At 46.4% G+C, this 27,606-nt stretch overlaps 1 protein-coding gene and 1 pseudogene across 1 annotated transcript; one reads left to right on the forward strand and one right to left on the reverse strand.

The window, feature by feature from the left end:
• Window positions 1-16,778: 16,778 nt before the first annotated feature.
• Window positions 16,779-19,168, reverse strand: LOC146209505 (uncharacterized). The gene has a single exon (XM_084580393.1). The coding sequence runs from the start codon at window positions 19,166-19,168 to the stop codon at window positions 18,269-18,271; it is 900 nt and encodes a 299-aa protein (XP_084436519.1). The 3' UTR covers window positions 16,779-18,268.
• A 2,596-nt stretch (window positions 19,169-21,764) lies between these two features.
• Window positions 21,765-22,378, forward strand: LOC146209506 (uncharacterized; annotated as a pseudogene).
• Window positions 22,379-27,606: the final 5,228 nt, after the last annotated feature.

The following is a 27,606-nucleotide window of genomic DNA, read 5'->3' on the forward strand; positions in this document are numbered from 1 at the left end:
GATTTTTTGTTGGCACTAGCAGGTTACGGCTCCTGGCGCGTACGAGTGGGTACTTTTGCAGACCTGCCTCAAGGATCAAGTCACACCTAAAGCTGTCACTTTCATCAGGAGGTTAGCGAATACTGCTATAATCGTAGCCCCTCGATATTGCCGAAGTACATTTGTATCAGACGTCTTGTGTTCCTGCCTCTTACGCAGCTTTAAGCTCAATAGCCTGTCTTTTTAAGGGTCATAAATGTGAGACAGTCAGTTCATTACAACAAAGCATTGCAAGCTACTAGGACAAAACATAAGTTAGGCAAGTACAGTACTTCATTATAACTAAAATTAGCGATCACATTCACAACTATAGGTGTTCGTACAGGCGGTGAAGCGTGCTGGAATACTTTGAAGAGCTCCCTACGCCACAACATTGAACTCCTCAGGCTGGTAAACCTGAATGTGCAGCGGGCACACAGATTTATGTGCACCTACTAGAAAGGGGGTGTGCTCTTAAGGGAAAGGGCCCAAAAGGAGGGAATCCCAATTATTTCTTTACTGATCGTTGCATATGTGCCCGCTTATTTTTCGACAGCAAAAAAAAAAAAAATCCGATATCATAGAGAAGCATCTGTTCTCACCATTTCAGATGTATTTTGAACAAAACGGATTCATGATAAGGGTAATTACTAATTGACATCCACCCAAGCGCAGCCTAACGGCTCTAAAGGAAAGCTTTTCTTGCCGTATTGCTGCACTTGGGTGGATGCCAATGAGTAATTACTCCTTATCACAAATCTACTCCACTTTGAGGAATTCCCCTAAATATTCGATCTACATGCATTTGTTGCGGCATGCAACAACCTGGGTCCAACTGGGTCACAGTTCCACATCTCCTGCTCGCCATCTTATACAGCGTGTTATATAAATGCTGGTGATTTATTAAACATTCATACCTTTTACCAGTTTATAAGGTTTCAAAAATATTATGGATGATATATCTACTTCTCTTGACTGCCAAAAAGCAAATAAATCGCTAAAAGCAGAACATTGCGGCTCACTTCACGAATGACACACGCACATGAGTTTCATAATAACTTAAATCTGTGGTTCAACTGTGCTGATAAGTACAAACATAGGGTCGCATCGGAAAACTACATGCCTCGTGTGTGGCACCGCTCTAATTGACCCAGTTATTTAGTGACGATATCAATGCGAATTATGTAGTTAGCCATTGCCATAGTACCCTATTCACAGTGGTGCCAGGGCAACCACCGTGAACCTAGAACCTCATTTTTGAAGCTCGCTGCCACGCTGAGTACGAGCATTCATCTGAAGTATTCGTATGAGGCAGAAACATCGAGGGTAATAAAAAGAGTTCGAAATAATTTGCGATCTACAGAGAGTTGTGGAACAAAAAAATGATTGGTAGAAATCACGAAGAAATTGGGATTGGCATGTAATGTAATGCTAAGGCAAGGTAACAGACAGATAATCTCTAAGGTTGACAGAGGGCTTTGCAAGGGAAGGAAGACATAGCAGGAAATGGCAGAAAGTTAGGGGCCGGAAGAGATTAGAAAGTTTGCAAAGATAAAGTAGATTCCGATGGCGTAGAACCGAATTAATTGGATGAATATGGTAGCCAATGGCCGACCAGTGAGTGACCGGCACCTGACCTTTGAACTTGAAATGATATTGACCCTTTTACTCTGGTGTAAGCAAAATGCCAAGCTAGTACTTCTCAGCCTACTTCCAGTCGTAGCCTGGTTAATTTCTTTTGTTAAGTGGAAGCTACACGATACGTTTATTGAGTGTGCGTACGGAATATGTATACTGAAGGCAGCACATATACACACACACCTTTTAGTGACCTTACTTTGCATCCCAAAGTCTAAAAAAAAACAACTTGAGTCCCCTTACTTGGCAAGCACTCGCAGATCATGACTATAGTAGCTTATCGATATCGCTCAAGAGGAAAGTATACAACAGTTGCATCTTACCTGTACTCACCTCTGGGGCTGAAACGTGGAGGCAAACCAAGAGGGTTCTCCTTAGGTTGAGGAGAACGCAGAGGGCTATGGAGCGAAAAATGGTAGAGGTAGCTTTAAGACATAGGAATCGTGCAGAGTGTGTCAGAGAAATAACTCAAATTACAGACATTCTAGTGGAAACAAAGAAGAAATGGGCATGAGCAGGACATGTAGGGCGAAGAAAGGATAACCGATGGTCGCTTAGGGTAACAAACTGGATTCCAAGGGAAAGAAAGCGTAGCAGAGGGCGGTAGAAAGTTAGGTGGGCGGATGAGATTAAGAAGTTCGCAGGGGTCAAGTGGATGCAGCTTAGCACAGAACCGGGTTAAGTGGAGAAATATGAGAGAGGCCTTCGCCCTGCAGTGGGTATAGTGATGCTGATGATGATGATGGTGACTTGCGTAAGGGCATGTCTACTTTTGTTCAAATCTTGTTCTATGTTTCGTGCGTTTTGTTGCTTTTGCGATATCTAAAGCTGACATTTTCAATTTTTATTTCTTATTTCGATTTGCTTTCTTGTTTTCTCTTTTATAATTATTTTCTCAGCAGTTGTGATGAGGTGACTGAGCGCACCTCCGCGGGTCGCATTTTGCGGACAACTTCTGGCCTCAGCTTGCGCCTCGTGAGCCACATAAGGCTTTCTTACAACAGTATCACTGATTGGTCAGTACAATGTATTACTATGTTCACCCTAATGGCTCATATAGAGTGCTTCTCAAGTAACGCTGTCCACTTTTATTTGCAGAGTCATCCCCTGTTTCTGTGACAGTCGCACCGAACCACTGCTGGTCGTTCAACCGCACGGAACTTCTCCGCAAGTGACACAAGGGTCTTAGAACGAGAAGGTAAGGAGGTGATGTAACAACTTTCTAGAATGAAATCAGTTCGAAGCGGCTAAACCCCTCCAGCTGCCGCAGCAAACCACACATCGCCAGACGCCACATTATCCAGTTCATGCAATGCATCTTAAATGCTGTGGAGACTACTTTGCAACGAATATTCACATTCGTCCGGCATGCGTTGCAGGCGATGGTACTTTACTCATTTAAGGAATGTCAGCAGTTTTATTGGCTGCTGCTTGGGTGGGCTTCCCATTGGTTAATGTGTGCAGTAAATATGGCATAGCACCGCAAGCTCGGCAGCAGTTCCATCGTCTGTTCACGACATAGCTATTTTCTGGACAAGCGCCTATATTCAAGGCGAGTTTTGTTGAGAACAATATTATTGCGAAAGGAATACTACTCGCACATTCAAGCCTTTGCGTGATCCGGTCGCAGTGAAGTCTTACCCACGTGACGATGTGACGTCACACCCCACGTGACACACGGGCTGGCAGGAGCTGCCAACTTGGGTTTCTCGTTTCACATCGGACGGTTATGTCAGAGTAAGCCTGCTAGGCCCTGCCATTCACGTTACCCCTATAGGCCCACTAAGGCATGTCCATATGGGTTGGTTATACCGGGTCTTTATATGTGGGCTGAGGAAGAAAAAAAGAAAAGAATGCACGGTCACCCGCAGCTAATGCTTTTGCTCAATATTTGGTTCAGCAGCGTTGAACCCTTGTAATTTTTTTTTTCCCGCATAGCCTGAGATAGCACTATGACATGACCGGAAACTGATAGAAACTTACATACGAAGTGTCTCCTCCGCACTAAAGACGTATCCAGGAAAATCAATACACTAGTGATTACCTTTCAGGGGGCTTGTACTTTATTTTTTTGGTCTGTTGGTTGGTTGGTTGGTTCATAGGAAGGGAAAGGCGCAGTATCTGTCACACTTGCTCTGTGGACACCTGAACCGCGCCGTAAGGGAAGGGATGAAGGTGGGAGTGAAAGTGGATAGAGAGAAAGGGGAGCCGTAGTGGAGGGCTGCGGAGTAATTTCGACCACCTGGGGATCTTTAACGTGCGCTGACATCGCACAGCACACGGACGCCACTTCGTTTCGCCTCCATCGAAACGCAGCCGCCGAGGCCGGGATTCGATCCCGGGAACTCCGGCACAGTAGTCGGGCGTCTTACCACTGCACCACCCCGGCGGGGCAGGTCTGTTGACATCAAAAACGCGCATTTCGTATGCGGCAAACATATATATATAGCTACTTGGTGCGAGCTTAGCACTAGCTTTGAAATCAAGCTTTTGCTTCGCGCCTGAAGGTTACATAAATTTCATCGATACGCTCATAACAGATTCTAACAATTTCCCATCGTTGTTTATCTAATAAATTCAAATTTATCTCCCTCAAAAAGGGTTAACTTTATAACCTGTGAGATTTTTCTGCCTTTTCTGATGTTATTTGCTTTTTGAAACGTGTCAGCCTCCTATTTCTCGGTGTAACCAATTCTTGTGTTTGGATGGTATAATTTCCAGCCATTTTAAAGTCACCATCATCATCCAACTTCTTCTCCAAGTTTTACTTCGCCCTCTGTTTCAAGTGCAACTGGCTCCGAAACGTCCTGAGCAGTTTTCTCCTGATAAGCCAAATCGGGGAAGAATGGCCTCCTATGAATTTTCAGAAGCTGCTCCTAGCTGTTCGATTAGAGGGAGGAAAATTGCTCCTGGAGGGCTGCTGACACAGCGGCTTGTTTTAAGTTTTACAAAATCTCCTTGCATCGTAACCAATACTATGAGTAAACAGGCACTGCTCCTTGGCACGCTGTCGTATCTAAGCACATTCTCCCGTAAACTCGCTCGGAGAGACAAAAGAAGAGTTTACAATATCCATAGCCACTGTTTGTCTGTTTGCCGAGTTGTAGCAAACGCAACTTTCTCTTCGCAGTTGTTTGCTATGTGCCCTTCCTGTTTAAAGCCATCATCATCATCCGCCGAATTGTACACACCACAGGGCAAACGCCTCTCCCTTATTACTCCAACTAACCCAGTCATATCTTAACTGCATCCATTTGACAGCTGCAAACTTAACCTCGTCCACCCACCTTATATTCTGCCTCCCCCTCCTATGATCTCCTTCCCTTGGAATCCGATTTGTTACCATTCACGAGCATCGGTTATCCTGTCTTCTATTGTGCCGTAGGAGCATGGCCGGCAACTCCCGTCACCAGTGTCATGATCAACAGCTACCTGCTCCCTTGATGGTAGTTATGAAACCGAGGCAGCTTCTAAGTTATTAGCAAAGGCGTCTTTATACACAATGTACAGGGCATCTATTACAGCAAAATAACTAACTTAACCAGATTGCTGTTCCCTTTTTATTCCCGCTGCATTAAGAGGCAACTCCATGACGCAGTGTTGAAGGTTCAAACAACACTTTGCATATTAACGACAACATGAACAGTTTTTCTACATCTTCTCTGTACTTGCGTAATGTTCATCTTCGTGTTTTTGCACCGTTCGTGCTTTTTTTTTTGTTTTTTAATTGTTGCCCCTCCTGCCAGTACCCTTCACAGGGTCTGCAGTATGATGAAATAATCAGGCAATAATAATGAAAACAGACCCTTTGAAATCATTTGGGTCGTGAACACACGTTTGAGGAAACAAGGGGGTCATTCAATTTTGTCTCGATCTGCATCCTACTGTTAGTGACGAAACGCTCGTCATAATAGGCTACGCCTCGAATGCACAACTTAAAGCGTTCGCGTTTCCACTGAAGTCTCTCCCAATAAGCGGCAGAACATTTAGCAGTATTCGGGTGGATTGCCTCGCTGCCCTCAATTTAAGCTCTGGCTGTTCCTTCCCCTGAAAACCTTTCCCTCCTGTTTCTGCACGAAAAAACACGCGAGCACGAATTACATGCTTTACTCAACGACTTGTCCCTCTCCTTACGTTTTGCGAACCAATCGCGCTTTTGCTCTGCATGGGCGCAATTCTACTGTTGCGATCATCGTCGCTCCTTTTACTTTCGTGATAGTTCCAGCTTTTATTTTTTCGTTCGATAGCAACATTCCTTCTTGCGACTGCCTTTCCGCTCTTTCGGGTGGTAACAATTTGTTGCTCACTTTCTTTTCTCTTTTGGTAGCTTGTGTCGCTACTTGGCATGAGGCTAGCACCTCGATTCTCTTAAAACATTGTCAGTTTTATCACAAGACGGTGTAAGCATGTAGGTGATCTGCTGAATAGCTGGCTTAAGATTACTTTCATCCTGAATGTCTCTAAACGCACTTTAGTGCACACCTTTCTTGGCTGCAGTTACATCGACAACGTCCGTCAATTCTTTCTCTACACCGTCAACCAGCGCTTTGGTTTTTAGAGGCACTGAATAAACACTGTTCTATGCTGACATGAACGCTGTCGCAGCTCTTTTCGTTTTCTTGTTTCGACTGTAGCCCGCTCTTAGCAGCTGGCCGTAATCGTAGCAAATGTAGCGCGGCCGGCGTCGTCAAAGTGCGGCGCCGCGTCTACATCGCTGCTAGCAGTGCATGCCTCACTCTCAGTCATGTCCAGACAAGGCTCGCTCTCGCCTGCCCCGAGCTAGACATTTTCTCTACCGATTAGCCACTCAAGTTACCCCGATTTGCCGGTGTGCGCATCGCTCAGCTCTAACCTGACGCGAAGTCAGGTTACTACTACAGTTGGGACGCATCGGATCGTGCGCGGGCCACGTTAGAGTTTATAATAGGACGGTTGATTTCACAAATGCAACTCAACGCTCCAAGGCATGAACGATCCTGTCTCCTCTCTAATTGCTCGCTGCCAACTTGCTAAGTGTGGCTCTCTACAGCGTCTGCTTCCCTGATCAAATCTCATGTGCTGCGAAATTTCCACGAGCGTCACTTCATTTTTCTGCGTGTCACGATTTATGGCGACGCCTATTTCAGAAATTACAGCTTTGTCATCTTCTGGCACGACTTCATGTCCGCGCCCCTCTCCAACGTTCTTTTGACTCAGCAATTGGTTCCATTCCTGTCAATTCCCCACTTTTATTTGGTAACACTGAATCCTTTACGGTTATAAGGATCGGCGTGAAATTCACCTCATCTGATGGCGTCACTGCGCTTTAGTTGTCGATGGAGCCGGTGCCAATTTTATCCGCTGCCGGTGGCTCGACCAAGGTAAATCGAGACTTTCTTGTTAGAGGCTCGATCGCCTCGCTGTTGCTGTCGCTATGCACGACAACTTCTCGAAGCTGTACTTCGCTCTCTGGTGCAAGTGCAACTGGCTCCGAACCGTCCTTAGCAGTTTTTTTCCTGATACACCAAATCGGAGAAAACTGGCCTGCCCTGATCCTTAGAAGCTGCTACGAGCTGTTCGAAAAGAGGTAGGAAAATTGATCCGGGAGGGCTGCTGACACAGTGGCTTCTCTTTTTTACAAACTCTCCTTGAATCGCAACCATTTTGCCAACATTGCTCCTTGGCACACTGTCGTCTCCAAGCTCGTTCTCCCGCAAACTCACACTGGAAGACGAAAGAAGAGTGAAAAATATCCATAGCCGCTGCAGAGTCTCGAAGTGATATACACGTTTTGCTGTTTACTTAAGCTTCCTGCATATACGGCTCGAAACGTGTCAGGTGTTTGTCTGTTTGCTGAGTTGTTGCAAACGCAACTTTGTCTTCGCAGTTCTTTGCGATGTGCTATTCCTTCTTTCAGTTATAAGACTTGACAGTTTCCGTTCTTGAAAAGAACTTCACATCGTTGTCCTGCTGGGAACACCGTTCGTATTTTCAGAGTCATTCTAACATTCTCTTAACGTTTCTTTTGTAAGAGACGAGTATTTACGGGACTTTCGAGTCGTGAATGGCTTTCGTCCTTTGGGCTTCCTGGAAAAAACATCTTTCTTGTCTTTTTCCACGCTAACTGCCCTGATGTGCAATCTTCGGTGGATGTAACATTCTTCCGCTAATTCTGCTGCCTTGTTTAGCTTAACCTCATTTTGCCTATTTAGCAACCAGAGTCTGGCATCATCACCGATGCAGTGGTAGACCTGCTTTAACGCAATGCATTCTACGACTTTTTCGCGGTCGTCGTAAACCTCTTCGCCTTTGAGCCACTCAACTAGGTCGGATTTAGACGAAACGAAAGCCAAGATGCGGCTTTTTGCCCATATGTGCATACCGGAATCTCTGTCGGAAAGCTTCAGGCGACAATCTACATTCCCGCCGTAGCGCTTCCTTCACATTACTGCAGCTTTCAAGCGCCTACATCGACAGAAACTTATATCCGGCAGATACCTCGCCGGGAAGCAAAACTAATTGATTCTGTGCACAGAGGGATCGCTCGATGTCATTCAGTTCGTACACATGCTCATATTTCATGAGGCATTTTTCAATATCGTCGCCGACGGCAATAATATAATTGGTTCACAGAAAGGGAAAGGCGCAGTAACTGTCACACTCGCTCTGTGGATACCCGAACCGCGCCGTAAGGGAAGGGAGGAGGGAGGGAATGAAAGTGGGAAAAGAGAAAAGGGAGTCGTAGTGGAGGGCTACGGAGTAATTTCGACCACCTGGGGATCTTTAACGTGCGCTAACATCCCACAGCACACGGACGCCTCTTCGTCCGTGTGCTTCGAAACGCAGCCGCCGAGGTCGGGTTCGAACCCGGGAACTCCGGCACAGTAGTCGGGCGTCTTACCACTGCACCACCCCGGCGGGGCCGCCGACGGCAAGAGGCGGCAGTTGGTCGCGAATTTTTCGTTGCCGATTTTTAAACCCCTATACGGAACTTTCGTAGGCGCAAGACGAGGCGCTGGCGAACTTTTGAGGAGCTACATCTCTTTCATTTTATGCTCGTACTTACGGTGTTCGTTTTCTTTTCCTCCTGCTCACGCAACACCCTCTTGTTGGCTCACGCCTACCCTCGGTTTCTGCCGAACCTTCTGCATATTCCTCAACTACTGACGTGCTTAGTCCACATGACCTCAAGGATCTCCTTTTTTTCGCTTTGTTGAGTTTTAATCGGTGCCCAGCAGTTTTCTGACCTTGTGAGTCTTTATCTTACACACCGGCCTCTTGCTGTTTGCTCGTTTTAAATATATACTCGACGTTCGCTACCTCACTCCTGCAAAACGCGCGGAAATATTTCACCCTGTACCTTGTTTACCCTCTTAGCATTCCTTAGCTTTCAATTACTTTTCATTTGCATAAAACAGGCAAGGTGTGTTTAGAAAAAGTTTTATTAGACGTAAGACATTCACATGACCGGCGACAAATGATCAAAATGGGAATTTAACTGAAAGCCGGATCAGAACCTTTTTTTAAACTATCATAACCTTAGTAAGAGAAATTCTGGTCTTTGAGGAAGACATCAGGTACCGCGCCAGGCTGCCTGATGCCGATCGATCCGCAGCTTCCATCCTATGTCGCGAGGTGACTGGTCGCAGCCAGTAGCACGTTCACGCCTGGGACATCCGAAAGCTTTCTACCAGAGTAGTACCATGGTCACGCCTGGGACATCCCAACGCTGCCAACTGATGTTGTGCCGTAGGGCAGCGACGGCCTAATGGTCTACGACGCGTCACCTCCTTGCGAGCGGCACAACACTCGGCGAACGCTCGTGACGGTCTCGGTCTGTTGCTGTTGCGACTGTAGGAAGAAGGAAAAAAAATGCACTAGCCTGCTACTGGCTCTGTAGATGAGCCACGTCCGCTTCTTCGTGCGGACAGAGGAGAATATAGAAAAGAAAGAAAACGAAGGAAGGAAGGAGAAAGACGTGTGTCGCAACAACCATCGTCCGTCACCGAAGATGTGCCGGGTGCAATGACGGTGTGCAACATGTACAACCACCGTTGGCAAGATAGCGCCCACCGCAAACGGCGGGGACCTACCAGTCCCAGCTCTTTAGGGCAGCCACCGATCCTTCTCGGTCTCCAGAAGCAATGTTCTCGCTTAAAAGTCGGTGGCAATCAAATTGTCTAATCTGGAGGCAGCACGTGATGGCGGCCCAAGAGGCCCGCTGATTGCTCGCTTCAAACCTGCGCAACGCGAAGGTGATTCGTTGCTAGGGGTAGAACAAGCTGCCGCGGATGCTTCTTGTCAATAAGTTACTTTATCGCGGAGCAGCATTGAAGTTTTCGAAGGGGGTGGTATTGGGAGAACCTTTACGTTCGGTTGAGCGCAATCCGCGAGGCTGCACATCCTCCCACTACCATTTCTTCTTGATCTTGAATAGATTGGATTTGGTTTGTGGGGTTTAACGCCAGTAGATCAAGCTATGTTTCTCACCAACTCTCTACGCTACTTATCTCAACTTTGTACCTAACATTTTCCGTTACATAGCTTGCAGCGTTGTCCTCAGTTTACGTAGAACCCTTTTTTGTTAGCCTCCAGATTTCAGCCCCATATGTGAGTATATTTAAGATGCGAGTTATATACATTCCTCTTGAACGATGCCGGTAAGCTTCTAGAAATTGTCTACAAGATATTGCCAAATACGCTCAATCCCAATCTTATTCTCCTGGTTATTGCCCTTTCACGGTCCGAATCTGCGGTTACTACATTACCTAAGTGTACAGTTGTGAGCAGCCTTGTCTAGAACGCGCCGACGGTACTCTGTAAAGCAACTCAGCGCCATCTAACGTTAGGCACCGGGTTTGAGTTATGAGTCCCTTGCACATGCGCGGCCAAGATAAAGCAGTGCCTGCTCTTGGGTTCTTGGCCTCATTTCCATTCAGTGATTGCGCTTCATGCCGCCAGTCACGCGCTTAACGGTAACAGCGGCCTGAAAACCAACGCGTTTCGCGCGAATCACAAAGCGGCTAGGCAGGTGCAATGTGATATCGGGTTATCGCTTGGTTCAAAAGCAATTGCAAGTGATACTTGATGATCGCGCGTTTCAAACAAACACCATAGCAAATAGTGCGAGAATTGGACCTAGTTGGCTGTTTGGTGTCTGTTTTCGTCCTGTCTGTATAAGGTTCTTTAACGTGCGCTGACATCGCACAGCGCACGGACGCCACTTCGTTTCGCTTCCATCGGCTGCGTTTTGATGGAGGCGAAACGAAGTGGCGTCCGTGTGCTGTGCGACGTCAGCGCACGTTAAAGATCCCCAGGAGATAGAACTTACTCCGTAGCCCTCCACTACGGCTCCCATTTCTCTATTTCCACTTTCACTCCCACCTCCCTTACGGCGCGGTTCAGGTGCCCACAGAGCAAGTGTGACAGATACTGCGCCTTTCCCTTCCTGTGAACCAATTATCTATAAGGTTACGACCACGCACCATGCGTTGCAGGCGTCTCGTATGATGGCGTGCTTTTGGGCCGGGTTATGAGCTATGAGGGACACAGCATTTTGAATCCCTACAAATATAGGAACTTTAATTCCTCCACAATAAAGTACAGGGCCGAATAGTGGTGTGTATGCAGGAACGCGCATTTATCCGCTCTCAGTTGCGCTTGCTTGCCTGGCCGTATCGTTACACTCGAGAAACACGGCGTAATCGCGACGCTCTGGCGCCCGTCATCTCACAAATTAGGGTGCCTCGATGCGGAGAGCGGGCGCTCATCGAGGCACCCTATAACAAATGCAGGCATATTGTGCCCAGTGGCACTCGGGTTCAAACCCCCCATCTCCCGCCAGCGAGCAGGATGCTTTAGATACGTGTAGCATATAGGCACCTGTGAGCACGATTTTAGTTATTAGGTGTCGAAATATAGACTGAATGAGGACTTGCTTCTCCCACAGAACGTTGTAATTTTGGGATGTGCTAGCGAATGCATAGCACACGCAGCAGCAGCAATAATAATAATAATTGGTTCACAGGAAGGGAAAGACGCAGTATCTGTCACACTTGCTATGTGGACACCTGAACCGCGCCGTAAGGGAAGGGATGAAGGTGGGAGTGAAGGTGGAAAGAGAGAAAGGGGAGCCGTAGTGGAGGGCTACGGAGTAATTTCGACCACCTGGGGATCTTTAACGTGCGCTGACATCGCACAGCACACGGACGCCACTTCGTTCCGCCTCCATCGAAATGCAGCCGCCGTGGTCGGGTTCGAACCCGGGAATTCCGGACAGTAGTCGGGCGTCTTACCACTGCACCACCCCGACTTTTTTTTTTTTATTGCATGAATTGGTACAAATACATCAGTAAAAGATCGTGGTTGCCATGCCCTTTGGCTGCCAACCGTGTCTAATGGACTTTCATTACCACAAGTTCGCCCATCAGACTCAAGACCTCCTCCGCAGCGTCTTGCTGCTTCAAAATTTCTTTTAGTTTATACACTTGTTCAACAAAATAATCAAATACAGATCTTGCATCGACATCACAGTATCTATAAGCCATTCTACTCCTCCAAATACTGTGAAGGCCCAATAGCATGATGAGGTCAAACTGAAAATCATCATTAACAGTTGTCAAGTACCGAATTCCACGTGGCGTCAATGGCAGGTCTTTTTAAGTGTCCTTTGTAACACATCCCAGTAAAACACCGCATCCCAACAATCCAGGAACACGTGCTCAACTGTTTCACTTTTCCTACATAGTAGACAGTTTGAGCCCCAAGGTACAAAAAGGCCCTTTTCTTCCATCCATGTTTTGACTGGGAGGGTTCCTGTATGCTATTTGAAAAAGAATGTTTTTACGCCCGGTGCAACAGTCATGTTTTTAACTCGTTTGAGCACATCTTTCCCTGGGCCTTCACAGTATAAGGTTCTGTACAATGGAGCTGGGAACAATTGTGAAATAAGATCCTTGTACAGTCGCTTAGGTGGTACCGTCTCTAAATACTCTACAGAGTACCTCACACGCAAAAACTTGAACGACCACACCACTTCTCGCAGGAAGCGTGACACAGTGTATCCCCGAGCAGAGCATGAAGAGACTATAAACTCTGGAATTGCACTGGACAGCATGATTTACATGTAGGTTCTCACAAATGCATCTTTTTGGTCACGTAGGAAACAAAACCTTAAAACTATCAGCCGCACATATAGATGCATGAGAGACAACCCTCCGTCTTTAACTCGCCGAAATACATTATCTCTGCTAATTCGTTCCTAGTTGGACGACCGAATGAAGACCGCAAATACACGATGGAAACTTTGTATATTGATTCGAGCACAATACAATACTTGAAGTAAATACATTATTCTTGCCACCAAAAAGGTATTGCATACAGTCGCATGGGCGAAAATAGAGAGGTTACGTCCCATCCATCCTTTCGTCCTTTCCCGTATTTCTTCCGCTTTTTCATTCCTGTAATTCGCATATTCCCTGTATTTGTCCAATGGAACTCCCAAATAAACTCCGGGCTTTGTAGCCCATCTTACCCCACAGAAAATTTCCGGTTCCTCTTCCCATTCCCCGTGCCTGACTCCGAGACTTTTCTTTAAATTAACAGCACTACCAGTCTGACTGCAATACCTTTGTGTCACTTTCAAAGCTTCCGAAACGCTTTCGTGATCTTCACAAAAAAGCGCCACATCATCAGCGTATGCCAATATTTTCACTTCACATACTCCCAGCTTGAAACCGCGGATCTATTCGTTAGCAATTACCATTCTACACAATGGTTCCAAATATATAGCAAAGAGGAGAGGAGACAGTGGACATCCCTGCCACACAGATGCTCTTACATCAGTTCTTTCAGATAACACTTTGTTAACCCTTTGTAGGTTCATCTAAATTTTTCACAGAATAATATAAAAAACGGCTGCGGTATATGCCTATAAACAAAAAAAATAGTATAAAACAAATTTCATCGAAATCAAACCAGTACTTTAATCAAAATAAGTGGGACACATATGTCCCGCTGACCCATGAATGTCTTTTCAAAAGTGGGAAAACATTGTCCCGTTGACTCATGAAGGCACCATCATGGTATTACTTCTCTGGGTTCTTGGCATGAAATGGCCCAAAACACGTGGCGCAGAGGGGAACTTCACAGGTTGAGCACAGAAACTTCGTGAACACCTCATTGCCAGCCGTAGAACACCACCTGCACCTGCGCCTTTTGGGAACTGCCATAGGGTTGTGGTCTGTTCCCGCAAACCTGACCTCATCGCACACACCAACCATTTTTTGCCCATTTTTTTTGTCCTTTCTTTTGCTACCGATAGGGTGCAGTACTGCTGTTCTCTCTGAATATCTGTCCTTTTATCAAGCGACGGCCGAGAACGACGCGGAAATACATCTAGGAAATATTCCTTGCTGCAAGCTGAATAAATGAATTCCCAACTGCTGCATCAGAAAGAAAATAGAAAATTCTGTACCAGGATTTCTTCGAGCGTCTGTCGGTGCGGTATCAATTTCTCTTTTGATCAAACTTGTCGACCGCATCCATCCAGCAGTTGTAGTCAGCTATTGCCTTCGGGCATGTGACACCGATTGATGAGCCATTGGACAGTTTCTTTGATACCTCCTCAGTGTCTTCCGAGTTGTGAAAATTCGACAGCACATGGACAATCTTTGTGTCACGCCACTGATAAGCTGTAACTGCCCATTTCGACTTCCATATCTAGTCGCCCTACTTCAGCTTATTGTCCTTTTTGATTTCCTCAGGGCGATCTTTCCTGTTTACACGCACAGTCCCTGCTGCAAGGATGCCCTTGTTTGAAAGCTGTTCCATCAGTTTCGTAGCCGTAAAATAGTTATCAAAATAACGTTGGCTCCCAGGCTGCACGTTGTTGGAAAGCGAAATGATTACGTGTTCGCCGAGGCCCAAGTCCGATGGTCGATTTGCAATTTTTCCTTCGTAAACTTGAAATTCCACAAGGTACCCAGCCTCGGAATCTGCCCTACACCAAACTTTGTAGCCCCTTTTTATAGGCTTGAATGGTAAATATTGCTTCATGATGGATCTCCCTTTGAAGGGAATCATGCTCTCATCAATAGCTTTATGAGGTGAGGGGGTATATTCAGCTTGAAAAAATTTGTTGAGGGCGTCGATTAGCTGGCGTACCTTGACAAGTCTGTCATAGCCTTCTTCCCCTCGTTTTTTTTCCTTGCTCTTGTCATTGATGTGCAGGCTGTTCATGATTGTCTGAAATCGCATGAATGTCATCACTAGCGATACTTCAGGGCAATGGAACAAGCCGTCACAGCTCCAATAGTGGTAGAGGTGATGCCTTGGAGATAAACTCATCAGCAGAAGCATGCCGAAGTATGCCTTTAGTTCTTCTGTGGTCAGCACTGACCACTTCTGTCCGTACTTTCGGGCACCCTCGCGATTTGTGGGCTCTAATATGGCTTCGAGAAGGTCATCGGTGAAATAGAGGGCAAATGCTTCAGCCGCATTTGTAGGTGATTTCGAAGAAAATTGGGGATCCCATATTTTGGGGCTGCCGACAATGTTCAGAGGTTCCGAACTACTCCACTGACTAGTCCCATCTTGATCGTCTTCTGACTTGTCGGTATCTTCAGCCCTCAGATGCATGGTGTCCGCTAGTCTCTTGGATCTTTTTTTTCTCAGTAACCTTTTCCGCTTGCTTGCTAGCTGTACATCCATATCGTCACTTTGGCTGCTCTCAGCTGGGGCAAGCTCGGGCACGAAGTCAACTCACTACTTTCGGCCTCATCTTAACTGGACTCAGAGTCACCAGGAAGGCTAAAGAACAACTCCAAGGCCTCCTCGCGCGTAAGCGAGTTACGTGCAATACATTCAAGCGCACGAAATCAGAAAATAAAATTCTATGCACCCATAGCGACAAATATGCTTAGCTAAACACGTGTTGATTCTGCGTACGAGTGTGCTTCAAAACGTTTATCGACAGAGCTAGCGCACAAATTAATCCAAACACAATATGACTCGGAGCTAGGAGGATGCCTCTCAAAAACGACACAAATATAAACTCACCCGGCATTTTGACGGCCGCTTCTTCCAAATAAACACGAGAAAAATCCAGGAGCCTACTTACAGAACAGAACAAATTTCAACTGAATTGTGGCACTACTGCCACCTGTCCAAAGCTCAGAAAAACAATTCGACTCAAGCTTACAAAGACTTAGGTTAGATGGTAGCACTTAACCATTGAGCTGATTGTGAAGGGGATTCGCGCAGAATTTTTTTTCTGTGGAAACAAAACTGGGATGTATGTGTCCCGCTGACTCACAAAGGGTTAATCATAAGGCGTGTAGAGCAACATGCATAAGCCCTTTTAACTCCTTTCAATACAACGGCACAAACACCAATATGTTCCAACAAACAGTACAATATTTCATGAGACACACGATCAAATGCTTTTTCGAAATCAACTTGAACCATGGCCACTCTCCTGTTTAGAGCATCGCAGCACTCGAACACACAACGCGCTACATGAATATTATTAAATATGCTTCTGGTCTTTATTCCACATGTTGGATGAGGTCCAACAATACGTTTTATAATGTATTGCAATCTCTTAGCTAACACCATCAGAATTTTATAGTCAACATTGATGAGGTCCAACAATATCTTTTATAATGTATTGCAATCTCTTAGCTAACATCTTCATCAGAATTTTATAATCAACATTTGTTAACGTGATCGGTCTATAGCTTGTAACTTTTAAAAGCATGGCTGGCTCATCAGTCTTGGGAACCAAGACCGTATGCGCGTTGCTACAAGACGGTGGCAGATAACCCACATCAAAGCACTCCTTGAAAAGCCTATAGAGCATGATAGATAACTCACTTTTAAGACTCTTGTAGAAGGCCGCACTCAAACCATCTGTACCCGGGGACTTTCCGACATTCAATTGATCAATGGCCTTTTCTTTTTCCTCCACACTTATTTCGTTCTCTAACTCTTCAGTAACTTCTTTGCCTAATATTGGCGTCAGAGGCAAAAAGTTATCTCTAAACCCTTTTTCACTTCGTGCTTTACTCGAAAACAGCTCACGGTAATGTTCCGCGAAGGCGCTCGTAATTCCGTCTTGCTCATCATGCCTCTGCCCCCTGTATTCAATAACCGTTATCTCGTTCGCGCGCGCATTGCCCCCTGTATTCAATAACCGTTATCTCGTTCACGCGCGCATATCGCTTTTCATCAGCGAGGGCGCGTTTTGTTGGCGTCTCGCCTCCGAGCCATTTTTCCGTGCGCGCTCTTATCGCAGCGCCTCTGTACTTCTGGGCATCCAAAGCTTCTAGCCTAACTTTGATGGCTTTTATATCATGCATGAACATACCCGACATTCGTTCTTCTTCACGCCCTAAATATTTTAAGAGCTCTTGCAGTTGCTTTTCTTCTTTCTTTTCCTCATACTTATTAATGGAAGAGCGCTCAATTGCATTCATTTTAACCTCCTGTTTAAATCGTTCCCAGGATTCAATACAGCCTGTTTCGCTCTCATAAAAATAGCAATGCTTTCCTTAACTTTTCTTAAAAATAGTTCGTCTTCTGTAAGCCTCGAGTTTATTTTCCATAAGTACCAGTTCATTTTTGATTTACACTGCTTCGTACCGCCCAGCGTGACCGTAACTAAGAAATGGTCCCTAAATGACACTTGCTTCACTTCATACTGTTCACAGGTAGGCGAAAACTCCGGCGACACATATATTCTGTCAAGTCGCGCGTGACTACTACCTTGAAAATGTGTGAAATGCACACGTTTTTCACCATTCACCAGGACTGATACGTCCTCTAAGCTGCACTCATTGAGGACACTGTTCAGCAATTCAGCACTTTAGTCTTTTACAACATTTCTAATCGAACGATCCTTAGAGTCTGCAACACAGTTGAAATCTCCCAAAAATATAAGCACACGACTGCATTCAAGGAAAAGCACCAACTGCTCAAAAACGCGCCGTTCTTTTTGTGTCGTTGGTGCATACAGGACCACCACCCTCACCGCACAGGTTTCGTACTTGATATCGCACACGACGAAACGCCCCCTTGCACAAGTTATTACTTGCTCCACTGCTATGCCTACACTTTTCCTCAGGAAAAGACAGCAACCTGCCGACAAACCGACTGCATGGCTTACGCAAACATTGAAGCGTGACCGAAAACCAAACACCATATCTGTTTGCTGCTCATCCTCAACCTTTGTTTCTTGTATGGCTACGATGTCTAAATCTAGTTCGCTCAACAAACGGGTCAATTGCAGTTGCTCCCGTTTCGAGGTGAGCCCTCGGACGTTTAGAGTGAACTCTTTAGCGGGTTTTCCAATAAGCCATACTCTAAACCCAGCTAACAAACAATGACTAAAGGCTCACTTCCTCAGTCTTTCGTCGCTCACTCGCGACGAGGACCGCAACGCGGTTTGCGATAAGGCTAACTTGCCTTTCTTAGCGCCTTCCACCCTCCACTGCTTTTCTAGTCGACGCAGTTCCCGTTCTGTAGCTGGTACCTTTTCGTAGTCTCGTGGTCTCTTCATGGAGGCGGTTGTCATATCCATCGGGGACTCAGCAACGCTTCCTTCCGAAGTGCCTTTCGCTGTTGGCTGATCTGACTACATAGCAGCCTCTTCCTTCTTTCCAGTCGTTTCTGCAGCGAGTTCGCTAACTTGCGTCTTCCCTCCGCCGGTGCTGTGCTCCGGCTGTTGGACATCAGGTCCCTCTCCGGATCCTGTAGGGGGCAGGGCTCCAGCATTCTCCAGTTCCTCCTGGTCCATGATCAACTCGCTCCCGTCGTCTTGAGGAGGCACAATACCCGTGGCCACACGGGCGTACGTGCGGACGCATCCCTCTCGGTCGTGCTTGAAAATATGACACGAACTACATCCCGGAGTGCGGCAATCACGTCGAATGTGACCTGTCTTCTTACATCTTAAGCATATTGGTGGCCGTCCAGGCACCACCACTAACACAAGCCCTCCGTAAAACTTGTACATGCGGGGCAAATCATCGATTGAAAGCCCCTCTTTGAGCACTATTTTTACTAGCCGAGTTGTCGATTCGGCCTCTTCAAAACCCAGGCTGTTCCACTGCTCATAAGTGACTTCTTTCACATCTCCAAAGTCTTCGAACGCCCTCTGCACCGCTTCACTCAAAACGTAGAAAGGCACCCAGTGCACCTTGAAAACCAACTCACGCTTGTTCGGGTCGATGACCGCACAGTAGCGTCTCTTCAATTCCAGCGCGCCTTCTGTAAGCAGGCATTCCTTCGCTTCCTCAGTCTTCATCTTCAGCATCCAGATATGGGACATTTGGAAGGGTCCAATGCCAGCCACGTAGGCTAGTACACCGGCCTTTTCGAACGGCTCACGAAAATCCTGTATGCGATAAGGCCGGCCGGCAATATCACAGCAAAGGAAAACCATTGTCGTCATTGCTTCTCCCGAAGGAAACGTTGGTACAACCATGCGATAGCCCAGTGATGGGCGTCGTTCGCCGCATCCTCGGCCAGACATGACCGATACTGAGGCACGCTCAGTGCACCACCCCGGCGGGGCACAGCAGCAGCAGCTGTGTCCAGATTTATGCATCTTTTAAAAGCAGCCGCATCACTTTTTGAGAGCACCGCAATACGAAATGATTCAGATCTATAAAGGCCATATGTAAAGCATATGAAGTATTTTTCTTGCGCTGGTGTTCATTTGGAGTACACATTAGGTGAACGATCCTTACCCTTCATCTCAAAGCAATCAATAGGTAAATATTTCAAAAAATCTTAATGACGACGTCATGAACGGTGATATTCCTCATTTTCGCCACTTTGGCGTGCACCGAACGAAATGTCATCTGCTGCAGCCAGAAACCGCTTCTAGAGCTGTGGTTTCTGTAGGTGGCGCGGTTGCTACTATTTCAAAGCAAGTGTTCCTATATGGGAATATAAATATAGTGCCTAGAAGTATATTCTAGGCAATATAATAAAAACGTGCCTACACTTTCTATACAGCCTCACCCTGCGCCCTTCGTACGGTGTGTGGGTTGCTGAGAAGCCAGAATCTCAATGCGGCTAAATAGCGTCTACAATGCTTCAAAAGCCTACGCAGAAATATTTAGCCTGCTTTAGAGAAACATTGAATTCCTTGGAGCTCATCAAAATGAGAAACTGGCGCCGATGTAAACATAAAGGCAGTCGCAAGAGTTTTGAAATGAAACATACAAAGGCAGCAAAATACTTATAACATCGAATCTTCTTGCGCCGCTCGTGTGCCAAAAAATAACAAAAACGGGATAAAATGGGGACACTTGGCTTTTGCCTTTATGAGCATAATGCGAAAGCGTGGATGGCTCCCCCAGCGGATTCATTTGCGGATTCTTATGCGCGTCAACTTCCTCCTCACCAACTTGCACATGTACCGCACATGCAAGGGTAGCGGGTATAATATAAATTATTATTTCAAATCCCCCACTGTTTCGAGTGCTTTGCTGAATGACTGCTATACTGTATTTCCAAGCATACCTATGACAGATGCAATGTAGCAAACTTTTTCATAGTTCGAAATTGGCGTCCAATATTAGTTATTGCCTCTGTAATATCTCACTTACTATAATGCAGCGAATATATCACTACATTGCAGGAAGCGTTGAACAATATGGTTATAAACCTCCGCGTTAACCAAGCTGTGCAAATGTGCCTGCAATTCCTTGACGCAGCGTGTCTGAGACGCCTACGTGTTCTTCGCTGAACAGCCACTGTAAAGTTAGCGTAATAAAACGTTACATAGCACCTCTGTCAGGGCCCAGTTGAAGACTGGTAATATATCTACGCTTTGAGGAATGGCAAACGCGTTCAAATCGTACAATGCTGTCTGTATAACTCCACCGCTTCTATCCTCACATTTAAGGCATCGAAGCGGCGCTCAGCGAAACAATGCCATGTTAACATGGAATAACATTTAAGAGTCCACGTTGTTGGATGGATCTTGGTACATGCTTAGGGATTTGAAATGCGCAAAGAAAAAACACACACAAGAAGACTAAAAGGACGGGCGCATACGTTCTTGTACTCTTTGTCCGTGTTTTTTATTGTGCATTTTTAATCTGTTAACATCGATGTGACGAAAAACATGTAAACGCAGAAGACGTGAAAAAGTGCCATTCCGCTTGAAAAGCCCTTTATGTCGATGGTCTGTGTTTTGTTCGGGTTACGTCTTGCGAAGCAATAAAAAATGCTGCCACTGCCGATAAGACGTAAGACGCCCAACTACTGTGCCGGAGTTTCCGGGTTCGATCCCGACCACGGCGGCTGCGTTTCGATTGAGGCGAAACGAAGTGGCGTGCGTTGTGGTGTCATCCTGAGACGCACTGTGCGCGCCCGTCCTTTGCCTTTCCTTTCCCTCTCCCAGCTTTCACGGAAGTCATGTGACCGTTCTGGCTCTGTGTATATATATATATTATATATATATATATATATATATATATATATATATATATATATATATATATATATATATATATATATATATATATATATATATATGAACGAAATAAGCCAACAGTCGGCGAGGCCAAGGAAAGCGTTTGGGGTGGTACTTTGTCTTTTTTTTTCATGTTTACTTGGATAATCACAGAAATTAGTAATGTAATCTGTTTAGCGGAAAGATAATTAAACGCAAAGTAGAAGAAAAAACAACGTGCCGATGGTGAGAACCGAACCCAAGACCTCCGAATATCGCGTCCGGTGCTCTTCCAATATATATATATATATATATATATATATATATATATATATATATATATATATATATATATATATATATATATATATATATATATATATATATATATATATATATATATATATATATATATATATATATATATATACATATATATATATATAATTTGATGGCTAATCAATAAAGAGGGTCATTCCTGGTCAGGATACCACGAGCGTCTGTCTGCTTATCTGACATGGTGTCAGAAGTGGGGTCAAAGCCGACCCCGATGTAGCACCGCTGCAGCCCCGTCAACCGGCGACCGACCAGCAGCCGCATCAAAGCGTTGCAGCAACTGCATCAAAGCGTACCCGAGGCTAGCAACAAGCAACCCTTCGGAATGGCGGGAATCAAGCCTCCGAGGCCTTTCGACTTCCATAACGCCGCGGACTGGCCTGCCTGGGTGAATGAATTTGATGACTGCAGGTTCGCGTCCGGACTACACGAGAAACCAGACGAAGTTCAAGTAAGGACTCTTCTCTATACAATGGGCAGAAAATAGAAGATTATTCGATCGTTAATCGTCTCAGACGAAGAAGTGAACGCCCTCAGCTTCATAAAGTCGAAGCTTCATGCTACTTCGTCCACACCAAGAATACAGTCTATGAGTGTGCTCGCTTAAATCAACGCAGCCTGGAGCTGGGCGAAACAGTGGACGAGTTCGCAACCGAGCTTAACAGGCTAGCAGACAGATTGGAGTTTAAGGACATGAAGGAACGCCTAATTAAAGACCGGTTCGTAGTCGGTCTACGGGACCATGCGCTGTCCGAAGAACTGCAGAGGGATCCGAATCTCACGCTGAACATTGCTTTGGCAAAAGCACGTACGAGCGAAACGGTGAAAAAACAGCAAGCTGAGCTAAAGTGAGACGACAGTGTGATCCTAGGCGCTTGCGTCGCCGCGTTAAAGTCTAATTGTTGGATTAGTAAAACGTTTATTCGGGGCCTGCAGTAGAACGCGCGCTCGCGCGCGCGCGTTCCGGACGGGGCCTACGTCGTCCTCTGGGCACCAGCCTCGCGGCCTGGGTCCCCGCTCGCCGTGGCCGGCTCGCTGGTTCCCTGCCGGGCCAGCGCCTTGATGACCTGCTGGACGGCCCAGAGTTGTTGCTCTTGATTGTCTCTCCCTGCGGCTGCTTCCAGTCGTGGCGGGATCCTCCCAGACTTAGCTTCTTCCTGGTACTTGGTACAATTCCACAGCATGTGTGCGAAGCCGGCCGCCTACGTTCGGCAGACCTTGCATTTGTCTGTCGCGTGCGTCTCGGGATGGATTCTATGCACCAGCAACGGACTGGGGAGTGAACCCGTCTGTAGCTGTCTGAATAAAACGGCTTGCTCTCGACTGAGCCCCGAGCAAGGGGGTGGAATAGTTCTGCGAGCTAGGCGGAACACCTTGGTTATTTCGTTGTAGTCCGTCGTGCGGTCTTTGGTGCTGAACCACAGCGGCCAGTCGACCGAGGCGCGGTCCGTTAGCGCGCGCGCCTCGGCGTGTGCCGTCTCGTTGTGGTTGGCGTTGCGGTTTGACGCCTCGCCCGCGTGCGCCGGGAACCACTTGATTCTCACTTGTCTGCTGCCATCGTCGTTTTGGTTGCCTGCAGTATGCGCACAGCTTCTTTCGCTATCCTGCCTTTGGCGTAATTTCTCACCACCTGCCTCGAGTCGCATAGCACTGTGTGGCAGTCGCGGTCGGCGATGGCCAGGGCGATGGCCACCTCCTCCGCTTGCTCTGCCTTGGTGCATCTCGTGCTGGCGGTCGTGCGAACGGTGCCGGTCCCGTTGACAACGACCGTCGTGAACCCGTGCCGTGTATCTTGGCAAACTCAGCCGCGTCAACGTAGCGTGCGTGTGTGTCGGCCGCGTGCTGGTCTATCAGCGCCTTGGCTCTTGCTGCTCTCCTCCCTTTGTTATACTCCGGGTGCATGTTCTTCGGTACCGAGTCCACTCTGATGTTGCGCCTGATCTCATCGGGGACGGGGAGCTGCGTCTGCTCCTTGCCTTGATATTCAATTCCCAGGTTGACCAGGATTTTCCGGCCGGCCTTGGTCATAGACAGTCTTTCGAGCTGTGGGGCACGTTGGGCCTCCGCTATCTCCTCCAGCGTGTTGTGCACCCCTAGATGCAGGAGGCGTTTGGTGCTCGTTGTTTCGAACAGTCTCAGTGCCGTCTTGTAGGCTATGCGGATGAGTATATCTATCTTGTTTCTCTCGCTCTTCTTCCACTTGTGGTAGGCCGCTACATACGCTACGTGACATATGACGAACGAGTGGATCAGTCTGATTAGGCTCTCTTCCCTCATTCCACTTTTCTTCTTCGTGACTCGTTTGAGTAGTCTCGTGGCGTTCGCCGCTTTCGCAATGAGCCGGGTGACGGTCTCGCTGTTTCTGCCGTGCGTCTCGATCGTCATCCCCAACACTCTGATCTTGTTGACTCTTGGGATCGCGTTTCCCTTTCTGGTCCTGACTTTGATTGCCTTGAAAATGGCGGGTACAAACACATTTACACGCAGACAAGACTGTTAACGACCAAAACAGCTGTAGTTTCTGCGCCGGACAATCTCATCCAAGAAGCAGTTGCCCAGCGCAACAAGAAAAGTATAGGTTCTGTTGAAAGTTAGGCCACTTTGAAAAGGCATGCCGAAAAAAGAAACAAGCAGACGGGAATCTCGACGGCGTTTGGGAACCCGATAAGAAATTTCTCGGCACGGTCGAGCAGTCACAGAAAAGCGCTTCAGGGCACTTCGTCCAGGTGCTGATAAATGACCACGAGGTTTCCATGAAAGTGGATACTGGAGCGGAAGTGACAATCGTAGGGGAAAATTTTCCTTTCCTTTCTCGTTCCTTGGACTAAGCGGGCAATGTTATAGGCCCAAGCAATGCAAAGATCCGTACAATCGGAAAGTTTTTCGCTGAAATTGGTTGGAAAGACCCCCCCCCCCCTCCCAGCCGTTCACACCAAACTATTTACGTCGTGCACAATTTGCAGATGCCCCTGTTGGGACTGTCAGCTATCAAGCTCTAGGAATTGTAATTATGCATTTTTTTGGATGAGTTGTCGACTGCTGATGGCATGGTACGCAAATGCCAAATGCAGTCCCGTATGCTGTGTCTACACCACGACGGATTCCTATACCCATGAAAGCAAAGGTCAAGGAAGAACTCGACAGGCTAGAGCGAGAAGGAATGATAGAGAAGGCCGAAGAGCCGACAGAACGGTGCGCGCCTATTGTCCTCGCGGTGAAGCCGTCTGGAATGGTTAGAATATGTGTTGACTTCACTCAATTGAACCAGTTTGTAAGAAGGGAGCGCCTTCAGCTGCCAACATTAGATCAAGTCATGGGGAGTTTTCAGGAAGCCAAGGTCTTCTCTAAACTGGACGCCAATTCCGGTTTCTACCAAGTACAGCTTTCCAAGGAGTGTCAAAAGCTGACCACTTTCATTTCGCCGTTTGGGCGGTACTACTACCGCAGGCTACCATTCGAAATCACATCAGCACCAGAAATGTTTCAAAGGCCGTTCTCGCAAGTCCTCGAGGTTCTAGACAGTGTGATGAACTATACGGAATACATTCTGGTGTACGGCAAGAACAAGGTGGAGCCCGACAACCGCCTATGTAACGTGCTTGGCCGACTGCAAGAGACCGGGCCTGGCTCTCAATAAAGAAAAATGTTTCTCTGTTGAGCAGGTGAAATTACTGGGCATCATGTTTGACGCCAGTGGTGTGCGCCCAGACCCCGAAAAAGTTAGGGCCATCAAAGAGTTGCCAAAATTACATAAAAAAAATTGTACGTTGACAGAGTACAAAAACTTCTTTACGGATATTTCGATATCGCTTTCCTTGCTCAACTTCCTGCTCTCGCTCCACCATGAGCACCCAACTGAATCTTCCTTCTCTTCACTGTCGTGTCAGAGTTATAATTTTTCTGTACAAACTCCTTCATGGCCACACTATGTGCCCTCACTTCTTAGAGTACATCCTACTGCGCGTTCCGCGAAAGAGCATGAGGGAATTCAGATCATTTCAAGTTTCTCCGTCTCTTCATTCCCAATCCCCTCTGGACAGAATGCAGTGGTTATTTAACTATTTTTGTCCTCACCTTGACATATTCCAAAACTCGCTCTGTTCATTTATATTGCATGTCCGTAGCGTTGTATTCTAAACAGTACTTTATCACATATAATTCTCACTTTCTAGCCTAAAATATTTAAAGAAAATTATAGGGTCACTGACCAAGTCAAAGTTTAATAAAAACGAAATGACGTTTCGGAAGCCCTATGGCTTCCTTGTTCACAATGGGGAAACCAGACATAAAGCATGCGTTTATAGCTTCTTTAAAACGCATCGTAATGATCTAGCATAATCAGATGGTAGATTCCCCTGCGTCCGATTGAGCGTGCCATGAGTGGTCTGAATCATCAAAGACTCTAGATACAATCGTCTTGCAGCGATCCGTTCTCTGGCAAGCACACGTGCCCCGTCCCAACAGATGGCGTGTCCAGTTTCTTGCACATGTTCGGCCAGAGCGTTAGTAGCACTGTGTCCTTTCGCCACATCATTTTTGTGCTGCTGTATCCGTTTGCACCAGTTTCCTGTTTCTCCGATATAACTGCGGTCGCAATCTGCGCACGGAATCTTGTACACGACCCCAGGATATCTCTTAAGGGGAAGGGGGTCTTTCACATTGACAAGCTCGTGCCTAAGTTTGCTCGTTGGAACGTGGGCAACTTGCACGCCGTACTTTCGGAATAGCCGACCAAGCGCTTCACTAATCTGTGGGATGTAAGGGATGCTTGCTCGTTTTGGCTTAGAGGCATCGGAAACGTCCGAAGGTGGCGGTCGCTGTAGGAGCTTCTTTTTTGTGTTTGCCACAAAGCTTCTTGGATAGCCATTTCTCGTCAAATCCTTTTCGACAGTCTTCAGCTCTTCCTTGAGGGATTGCTCGTTAGAGCACGTGTTTATTGCTCTTTTGATCAAGGAGGAGACAACAGATCGCTTGTGTGCCATCGGGTGGACAGAATAAAAGTCAAGATAACGGCCTGAGTGTGTAGGCTTTCTGTACACGGTGAAATCCAGGCTCGTGGGTTTTCGGATCACACGAGTGTCGAGGAACGATATACAGCCATTCACCTCCTCTTCTACGGTGAAATTGATTGAGGCTTCTATGTCGTTCAGGTGGTCCAAGAAACGCTTGACGTGTTGTCTCTTTAAGATGCAGAAACAATCGTCCACGTACCTGACGAATAATTCAGGCCTTGGCTCGAATGTTTCAAGGGCTTTTGTCTCGATGGCTTCCATTGTCAGATTAGCCGCCGTCACTGAAATTGCTGCACCCATGGCTGTGCCGAAGGTCTGCCGATAATAATTGCCACCGTACGAGAAATAGGTATTTGCAAGGCAAAAAGAAAGAAGCTTACATAGGTCGGGTACCTCGAAAGGCGTGCGCTCTTCAAGAGAGGAGTCCTCGTTCAAACGAAGCTTGCAGGTTTCCACCGCCAGGTTAACCGGAATACTCGTGAAAAAGGAGCAAACGTCGAAGGAAACCAACACTTCATCGCTTTCAAGTGCGATGTTTTTCACTTTGTTAATAAAGTCCAATGTGTTCCGTATATGCGTCTCGGTCTTGCCAACTAAAGGCGATAAAATATTGTGCAAGTAGCGAGACAAACTATGCAGTGGTGACCTTGTAAAATCCACAATCGGACGCAAAGGACCACCTGACCAAACGATGTTTCGTCGAACTCTTGATTACAGCCTAAAATATTGTAATTACTAAACTTTTTGCTTTTTCTCCTGTTCAGTGCTGTCTGTATCGGGAACTGCTTTTTATCCGTTTCTTATTTATATATTGACTTTGAAGTTTATATTCGAATCTTACTGTCCCACGTTCAATTCTATTTCTTTATTGTATTTTCCTCTATTTTTAGACTGTGTTTTAGGTACCACGCACTTGTTGCGGCTGGAATGGTTGTTTATTTTATGTATATTTCTATATTACTCTAATCAATGTCAGTTATTTGTTCTTTTTTTCTCTTATCTATCGTTTTCTTTTCGTGATGTGGTAAACAATTCTCTCGCTGTGTATATAAGACATGCTACTCATTGATTTCTTTCTTTCCGTGACACTTTTCGTCTCAGTTTCATTTTATGTATTATTTATTTCTTCTTTTGTGTTCTATCTCTGTGTGTAAA

The sequence above is a fragment of the Amblyomma maculatum genome, chromosome 1 (genome assembly GCF_055883805.1).
Source record: "Amblyomma maculatum isolate TAMU_Amacu chromosome 1, ASM5588380v1, whole genome shotgun sequence".
NCBI lineage: Eukaryota > Metazoa > Arthropoda > Arachnida > Ixodida > Ixodidae > Amblyomma > Amblyomma maculatum.

Bases quoted from the DNA above. Each gene is read 5' to 3' on its own strand.
- LOC146209505 (XM_084580393.1), bottom strand. From the start codon at position 19,168: ATGTCTGGCCGAGGATGCGGCGAACGACGCCCATCACTGGGCTATCGC.